Source organism: Primulina eburnea, chromosome 9 (assembly GCF_022965805.1).
Source record: "Primulina eburnea isolate SZY01 chromosome 9, ASM2296580v1, whole genome shotgun sequence".
In the NCBI taxonomy this organism is placed as follows: Eukaryota; Viridiplantae; Streptophyta; class Magnoliopsida; order Lamiales; family Gesneriaceae; genus Primulina; species Primulina eburnea.
The window spans coordinates 11,427,448-11,437,298 of record NC_133109.1 but is presented as its reverse complement, the minus strand read 5'-3'; the positions used below and the strand labels follow the sequence as shown (position 1 = coordinate 11,437,298).

Here is a 9,851-nt window from a genome sequence, read left to right as displayed (position 1 = left end):
TTGTTTGTAACTTCTCAACTGAAATGAATCAGTTTCCCAACTGACCGTTCAGTTGGATTGTTTACAAATCATCTCACATACGTTAACTAATTAAAATTTATTATATTCTAAATCAATTGACGTGACTGCAGATTGACGACGTGGCTTACTTTAAAACCGCTAACCATTATACACACGATTACAGCACACGTACACTTATTTTTTATTCAAAATTTTCATGGACTGACACGTGTCCAGAATTTGAACAGTCACGCTCAAATGTACTATACCCGCTTCAGTTCTTCTCCTTCACGCATACAATCAGTTCTAAGAGCATACTAATTTCCAAAGCTTATTTTCTACGAATTTCAGATCATCTCACCTTCCGAAATGGCTAATCAGATCCCTGCTCACGTGATGAATGCCATGGCAATCGATTTTGACTCAGTTTTATCAATTCAAGAAGCTGATATCAAAAATGTCTTTCTGAAGATTGAATCTGCTGGGCTCAGAATGTTCTTGGGACAATCTTCACAAGAAATATACTAGAAGGAAGTGAATGAATTCTATCTGAAAGGATATGTTACTATTGAAGGAAACATCGCTGTCACTATCAATGATCAGTTGCTGATCTTATCTGAAGAAAACTTTGGGGAAATGTTTTCCTTGCCGACTGATGGATATGTCAATTTCTCTGAAGTTAAAACATTCGATATTGAGGAAATGCAATCCTCATTATCTGCTGATGGGCGGAAAATCAAAGTCTCCGACCCAAAAAAAGAACTGAAACCAGAAATTCAGTTGTTGGCTGATATTGTAGCAAAGGGAATTTTAGCTAAAGCTGGCTCATATGCAGCTCTCACTCTTGAAAAATTCCAGGTGATGACAATCATCATGGGTGAGAAGAAATCCAACTGGAGGTACATTATTTTCAGCATTCTAAAGAATATGCTTCAATCAACAAAACAGTCCAGGGGGTTTGCTATTCCAATCAGTTATATTCTGAAACTCAAAGGACTGGTAGCTAACAATGCCGAAAAATTCTCAAAATTTAAGATATTCACTGCCAAGAATGTATTGCCACCAAAAATCAAGATGGATCTCTCGCCTAAACAATTCGTAAAAGTCAAGAAGGAGATTGGGATGCAGCAAGCTGCTCCTAAATCAGTCAAGAAAGCCAAGACCCTGGCCCAACTGAAGGCTACAAAGTGAAAACTGATTCTCAGTGAATCAGATTCTAAGAAAACTCCATCTCCCAAACTTATCAAGAAGCCAAGGACACAAAGAACCAAACCAATACCAGCAGTGGAACCAACCATTACTGAGAAACTGTCCCAGTCAGCTGCTGAAAAGCCTATTCAGGCGATTCCATTGCAGGTCATCCCTCCTGATGATACAGTTCCAACTGAAAAGATACTCACTAGAGTAAAAGTCCCCTTCACTCGTGTAAATCAACCCACTATTTTACCTAGGGCTAGACCGAAAGGCGTCACATTGAAGGAACCAGCGGAGTCTACAAAACCTGGCTTACAAATTCCTCATATTCTAACCACGGAGAAGGGAAAAGGCAAGCTTGAGGAGGAGCCAAGGCCATCTCACACAATTCAAACTCATATCGATCTAATTTGGGAAGAGGTCAATACATTTGCCACATCAAAAATCACAGCTTTTGACCGTGGGAAAAGCTTCAGGACCGAAATTTTTGCCAAGAAACTGAAGCACAAATCCCAACTGAAGACGTTTATTAAACTAGAAAAGATAGTTTTGAAGGTAGTTAAAGCTGCTACCATTATTCAAGCACTGGAAAGGAGACAATATTTCTTTGATCAAATACGGGCTAATCAACTGACTAAGATGGTTAGAAAGTTAAAAGAAAACTACAACCCCACAGGGCCAACTGCATATCAAGATAGAGCTGTGTTCACTCAACTGGATGCAGATCTTAGTGGCCTACAGAGGGAAATAAGGTTTTGGGAACAAGATCAAGAACTTGTTCTTCCAGAAAAATCTTCAGGAACAGAGGAATACAAATCTTCATCACCTCAGCAGAATGAATCTTCTGAAGAAATCATTGCTGAAAAATCAGCCCAGCAGGTTCCACAAAAAACAGCCGGGAATCAACATATGTACTCTGAGACCGAACTGACCTTCGCCAATATCGATGAAATCATTCAGTCAGTTGCTCAGGAAGCTCAAACTGAAGCACATAATCTTGAATCAGTTGATCCTCTGACTGAACAAACAGAATAAGAAGTTCTTGTAATAGCCGAGCCCGGTGTACGGTACGATTTAAGTTTCGTTTGTTAATTGGGTTATATGATTAGATGTTTAGAGTTGTGTTTTGGGCTATAGTATTATTGGTTATTATTGTTCTTGAGGTGTTAGTTGTTGTTAGTTGTTCGTTTCAGAGTTTCGGATCGATTTTAGTTGCTTTGGTTTGTTTCTTGGCCGAGAGGAGACCGCACCCGCGGTAGTGCAAGGAGTGCACCCGCGGTCGACTGTGCAGATTTTTGAGTTGGAGAGCCGTAGCATCACCGCAACTGCGGTGATGCAGGGACCGCACCCGCGGTGTGCACCGCACCCGCGGTGCTTGCAGCGCCGCACCCACGGTGTTAGTAGTTCAGAATTTTTGTGGATTGCCGTGAGCTCAGCGCACCCGCGGCCCTTGTGTTGACGCACCCGCGGTCTAGGTATGGGCGAGATTTTAAGTTGCTTTTTGGAGTGGTTGGCTGATAAGTGCAAGTTTTGCACTTAATTTATATTAGAATCCATTTTGAATTATACTTGTTTCGAACAGAATTATGCGTTTTTTGGTTTGTTTTTGTTGTCATTTCAGGAATGGTGAAAATAGCGATCACGAAGCCAAGTGAACCAAGAGAACAATGAAATGCCATGAACCCTCGGACAGAACCTCGCGCGCGCCCGCGCGAGATCACGCGCAGCCGCGCGCAATGAGATGCATGATGATCGACAGTGGTGCGCGCGCCATCGCGCCAACTCTTGCGCATTCGCGCGCACCGATACAAGCGAATGACCAGTGGTGCGCGCGCCACAGCGCCAAAACACGTGCTATCGCGCGCACAAAGATGCAGCAGAAAACCCGAGAGCAGCGCGCGCCAGCGCCAGATCTCGCGCACCCGCGCACGCAGACCCGAGACAGACGCGCCATCGCGCCAACTCTCGCGCACCCGCGCGAGCTAGCACTCGGCAGATGAGCAACACCATGCGCGCCATCGCGCCACTTCATGCGCCATAGCGCGCGCCGCGAGTCCAGAAATGTATAAAAAGCGCGATTCTTAGGTCATTCAGGAGAGGCAGCCGTTTTGGGAGAGAAAACACCTCGGAGGGCTGGAGAAATCAAGAGACGAAGATCCAGAACGCGAAGATCGATCACAGATACGAAGAACGACGGATCTGGACACAGAGACGACACTTCGGATTTGTCTTTTATCTTTCGTTTTTATATTTTCGTGTAACTCAATGTCTGAATTAACAAACATGCATTGTGTTTATCTAGATTTCGTGATGAACTAAATTCCCATTCTAGAGAATGACGTGACTCTGTTGATACGATGACTTGACACCGTTGTTTATGTGATTGAATTCCGCTTTCGTTTAATTGTGTTCTCTGCGTTTACTGCACTGCAATTTACTGGCCATAAATTGTTTGTTGTTTGATTAATCTTATAACTCGGGAGAGGGACTAGGATTATAGATCATTAGAGACACATCGTTGAATGTTTATAGCGTTCGGAAGGCGTATAACTTTAGCGAGGCCTAGTAAGAACATTGTATGCGCTTATCTATGAAACGTAGATTCTAATTAGGAATAATTGAATCGAAGTTGATAGATACACTTTATTCGTCACTTGGGAAAGGGAGAATAAAACAATCTAAGTGTTCTTGGCCATTAATCGATTGGAATTCAGGAATATAAATTAAACTGTGAATAATTATCGTGGAAACTTTGTGAAATCATTTCTCTAGATACTTTCTCTCATTATTATCTCTCAATCCGGTGATTTAATTTATTCATTGCTTTCAATTAATTCGTTTAAACAAACAAAACTGATTATTGATTTTTCTAGATAAAGTCTAGGCTATTTTAATTACAAGAATTGATATACATTTTTATACACACTCCTCGTGGGATCGATACCTGTACTCTAACCAGTACTAAAACTTGACACCGTATACTTGCGGTAGTGAAAACACGCAACAAGTTTTTGGCGCCGTTGCCGGGGAGTGTCAAATTTGAATTTATATCAGAATTGTTACCAATTAGTCTAGATTTTAATTTAGATATTTTATTTTATTTCATTTTTGATTTATTCACTTTTTCTGTTTGACAATGCATGCTAAGATCGCACAGCCCTGATTTGCTTATTTTTTATCCGGAGATCGAGCGAACTGCGAGAAGATTAAGAAAAGCGAGAAGGGAAGAAATCAAAGCGATGGCTGATAACAGAGAAAACGACCGACAGATGCCGCCTGAGGCTATACCAATCAGAGATCACTTCCGACCAGTGATCAACACGCATTATTCTGGCATTGCTCGAGGAAACATCAACGCCAACAATTTCGAGCTTAAGCCCGCATTGATAAACATGGTTCAACAGAACCAGTTTGGGGGAGCCACTACTTCAGATCCTCATCTACATCTCAGAACATTCTTGGAGATTACAGATACGGTAAAAATGAATGGTGTTTCTGATGATATTATTCGACTGCGCTTGTTTCCTTTTTCTCTCAGGGATCAAGCAAGAGGATGGCTGCAATCGCTTCCCTTGGGAAGTATCACAACATGGGAGGAGTTGGCGACAAAATTTCTGGCAAAATACTTTCCCCCTGCAAAGTCTGCACAGTTGAAGATAGAGATTAGCACGTTTCGGCAGACTGAATTGGAGCAACTGTATGAGGCATGGGAGAGATACAAGGAGCTGTTGAGGAAATGCCCGAACCATGGTTTTGAAGACTGGGTGCAAATCGAGTTTTTCTATAATGGATTGAATGGTCAAACGCGTACAACTGTGGATGCAGCGGCAGGTGGCACGATCTTTGCCAAGTCCCCTGCTCAAGCCTATGACTTGCTTGAGCAGATGACCATAAACAGCTACCAGTGGCCATCTGAAAGATCTGGAGTGAAGAGGACTGCTGGAGTTTATGCCGTGGATCCAATCACATCACTTACTGCACAGGTTTCAGCATTGACCACACAGATTGCAGCAATGAACAAAGCAGGCCAGTCTACGTCTGATGTAGCACTGGTGACTGCCGAAGAGTCGCCTATTCCTGAAGAAGTGCAATACATCAACAACAAGAACTTTGGAGGCTTTGGCGGATATCGAGGTAACCCTCCCCCTAATACTTATCACCCTGGTTTGCGAAACCATGAAAATTTTTCTTATGCAAACAATAAGAATGTGTTGAATCCTCCACCGGGGTTCAACACATCAAATGGGGAAGGGAAGCCATCATTTGAAGATTTAGTTGGAACGTTTGTGGTTGAATCTGGTAAAAGAATGTCTAGAACTGAGTCTAGACTGGACAACCTTGAGACACACATGGCGAGCATTGGTGCGACATTGAAATCCTGGAGTCACAAGTGGGGCAGATAACGAATGCACTTACGTCTCAACCGTCAGGCGTAGTACAAAAGACTGCAGATCCAAATCTGAGAGAGGTGAATGCCATTTTTATGCAGCATGAGGAGATTGGTATGTTAGGCAGCGAAGAGAAGGAGGTTGAACTCACACAAGTTCCGAATGAAAAGCCAACTCCAAGCAAAAGAACCCGAGGTAAGAAATCTGAGAGGTATGAGTCAAATCAATGCATTGATATTTCTTTACTTCCCTACCCCCAGAGATATTTACAATTACAGGCTGAGTTTCAAAAAAAAAAAGGTCTTGAAGATCTCAAGAACCTACACTCTAACATTCAGTCTACAGAGAAGGAAGAGGTGGCAATCACTGGAGGAGAGAATAAGGGCATGCAAGGAAGTCTTCCTCAGAAGCTGCAAGACCACGGAGAATTTGTTATACCATGTGAAATAAGAGGGCAATTAGTGGAAAAAGCTATATGTGATTCGGGAGCGAGCGTGAATGTAATGCCAAGTTTTCTCTACGAGAAACTTGGACTGAGTGTGATCAAACCCACAGGACTAAGTTTGCAAATGGCGGATAAATCGATCAGGACACCGCTAGGTGTTGTGGAAGATGTTGAACTTAAGATTGATAAAATAAGGCTTTTAGCTAATTTTGTGGTGCTTGACATGGGGAACAGTCAGAATGTTCGTGCTATTTTAGGACGACCATTTTTGGCTACTGCAGGAGCTATTATTGACGTGAAACGAAGAAAGATGACCATGGAAGTTGAAGGTCAGCTTGTGGAAATAAAGGCATCCAAGATAGCATACAATCCACCATGAACAGGATGGGTATAGTCGGGCTGATGACGTTAAACCAAGCGCTGTGTGGGAGGCAACCCACAATTTATTTTCTTTAGCATTCATTTTGTTTTTATTATTTTATTTTATTTTACGTCCTGAGTTGTTAATTTTACCCACCACCAGATCTATCACCGCCGCAGCCCATGGAAATGGATGACTCAGATGCTGCGGACAACAACTCGAGCCCCGAGTTCTGACATTCGGGAGCGAGGTATGTGTTGTCATATTCTTTATTTATATACATTGAGGACAATGCATACTTTAAGTTTGGGGGGTAACAAATTGCTTGTTAGAATTTTTCTGAATTTTTTTTTATTTTGCACAGTAGTTAGTTTGATTTTTTTATTATTATTTTTATTATTGCATTCTATATTTGTTAGGAAAAGTCATGTAAGTAAAATGTGTGACCGATGATGAAAACTTAATTGCGATCCTGAAATTTATATGTGTTCATTAGAACCTAAGCGTCACAAATATTTTGCACTGTCGTGTTCGTTGATACTATTGTTGCTTAGAGACAAGTTGTATGCCTGTGATGCTAAACAGACGACGGATATCTGATTTTTGGTAATTCTTGCATGACATTGATTGACACTTTTACAAACATAGAAATGATCTAGGCGGTTTTTCACAATATCTTTGGGCCTGTTTTCTTTGTTACTGTCAATTGTAGCCCTTTGAGACTCGAAGTTTTTGAGATGCTTAAATTTTCTTCGTGCACCTATTTCATATATCATTTTTGCTGAAAATTGCATGTGATTGGTTTGTATGAGTTGACTAATGGATTGACGGAAGTCTAGAACTTGTTTGAACACTTTTCGAGGCGAAATACGGATAACATGTGACATAGGAATGATTTAGGCGATCTTTGGAACCGTTTTGAGCCTTCGAGCCTACCAAATGAACATGATATATCCCTAGTGTCCCATTTTGAGCCAACTAAAAAAATCAAGTGGTATGTGTCAATGACACACAATTAGCCCCCTTGTATTTATTCTACTTCCCACAACGACTACCTAATGAAGCTTATACACTTACTGTCCTACCTAATTTTGAGAGAAATAAGTTCATGGGTGTTGTAATGATTCAAATACTCCTTGAAAAGAAAAGAAAAAGTTAAATGTGTTGAAAGAAGTTCAAAAGAAAAAAAAAATGTGAATCAAAAGTGGTGAAAAAGAAAATATGGGAAATGAAGGATATGAATGAAAAGAAAACAATAAAGTGGAGGGTGGTTGAAAAGAAAATGAAAATGAGTGAAGTTGATGAAGTTCAATTATTTCTCTCAAATTTTGAATTCCATACCTTTTATTGTAGCCGTGAGCCGTGGCCTAACGTTACAAGCCTACAAGACCTATTAACCTTGTCACATTTATCCAATATACTAGTGGAGAAAAGTTGTTCAAATCAAGCTTATGGATACCTGAAAAACATTGTCTACGAGTATAGACTCTAATCACTTGCTTGCAAGCACCTCATTTTGTGATTTCATCTTTGGCATACTTGTGTTGATCATCTTTCGAGCCAAATAATCACCGAAAAAGTCCTATGTGATCTGTGAATGCAAATGTTGATGTTGTGTAAGTTGAACTGAACTGAGGATTTCTTGATTCTGTAAGGCGAATGGGCATTACAACTCTATTTGAGCATTCGATGGGGTAAACGAACATTGACATATCACACACACACGTGACTCTTGGGAAATCATGAATTACATGAAATTAGATGAGTCGGAGGTCAATATCACTTTTCGCATATCCATGACTTTAGTAATTTGCGTATTTCTTTATTAGCTGTTATTCTATTTTGCTCGGGACTAGCAAAAGTTCAAGTTTGGGGGGTTTGATAAGTGCAAGTTTTGCACTTAATTTATATTAGAATCCATTTTGAATTATGCTTGTTTCGAACAGAATTATGCGTTTTTTGGTTTGTTTTTGTTGTCATTTCAGGAATGGTGAAAATAGCGATCACGAAGCCAAGTGAACCAAGAGAACAATGAAATGCCATGAACCCTCGGACAGAACCTCGCGCGCGCCCGCGCGAGATCACGCGCAGCCGTGCGCAATGAGATGCATGATGATCGACAGTGGTGCGCGCGCCATCGCGCCAACTCTTGCGCATTCGCGCGCACCGATACAAGCGAATGACCAGTGGTGCGCGCGCCACAGCGCCAAAACACGCGCTATCGCGCGCACAAAGATGCAGCAGAAAACCCGAGAGCAGCGCGCGCCAGCGCCAGATCTCGCGCACCCGCGCGCGCAGACCCGAGACAGACGCGCCATCGCGCCAACTCTCGCGCACCCGCGCGAGCTAGCACTCGGCAGATGAGCAACACCATGCGCGCCATCGCGCCACTTCATGCGCCATAGCGCGCGCCGCGAGTCCAGAAATGTATAAAAAGCACGATTCTTAGGTCATTCAGGAGAGGCAGCCGTTTTGGGAGATAAAACACCTCGGAGGGCTGGAGAAATCAAGAGACGAAGATCCAGAACGCGAAGATCGATCACAGATACGAAGAACGACGGATCTGGACACAGAGACGACACTTCGGATTTGTCTTTTATCTTTCGTTTTTATATTTTCGTGTAACTCAATGTCTGAATTAACAAACATGCATTGTGTTTATCTAGATTTCGTGATGAACTAAATTCCCATTCTAGAGAATGACGTAACTCTGTTGATACGATGACTTGACACCGTTGTTTATGTGATTGAATTCCGCTTTCGTTTAATTGTGTTCTCTGCGTTTACTGCACTGCAATTTACTGGCCATAAATTGTTTGTTGTTTGATTAATCTTATAACTCGGGAGAGGGACTAGGATTATAAATCATTAGAGACACATCAGTTGAATGTTTATAGCGTTCGGAAGGCGTATAACTTTAGCGAGGCCTAGTAAGAACATTGTATGCGCTTATCTATGAAACGTAGATTCTAATTAGGAATAATTGAATCGAAGTTGATAGATACACTTTATTCGTCACTTGGGAAAGGGGGAATAAAACAATCTAAGTGTTCTTGGCCATTAATCGATTGGAATTCAGGAATATAAATTAAACTGTGAATAATTATCGTGGAAACTTTGTGAAATCATTTCTCTAGATACTTTCTCTCATTATTATCTCTCAATCCGGTGATTTAATTTATTCATTGCTTTCAATTAATTCGTTTAAACAAACAAAACTGATTATTGATTTTTCTAGATAAAGTCTAGGCTATTTTAATTACAAGAATTGATATACATTTTTATACACACTCCTCGTGGGATCGATACCTGTACTCTAACCAGTACTAAAACTTGACACCGTATACTTGCGGTAGTGAAAACACGCAACATTGGCCATCACTTTACCTTCTTCTCTTCTCTTTCATTTCGAATTCTCTCCATTTCATAGGGTTTTCTACCATTTCATTCATTTCCTACCTTT

The 9,851-nt window shown here is 41.3% G+C and overlaps 1 protein-coding gene across 1 annotated transcript; it reads left to right on the top strand.

The window, feature by feature from the left end:
* Positions 1–4,433: 4,433 nt before the first annotated feature.
* Positions 4,434–6,406, top strand: LOC140840721 (uncharacterized). The gene is made up of 5 exons (XM_073207892.1): positions 4,434–4,589; positions 4,666–4,670; positions 4,733–5,328; positions 5,625–5,777; positions 5,892–6,406. Exons 1-5 carry the CDS (start codon positions 4,434–4,436, stop codon positions 6,404–6,406), a joined length of 1,425 nt encoding a protein of 474 aa, XP_073063993.1.
* The last annotated feature ends 3,445 nt before the right edge of the window (positions 6,407–9,851 follow it).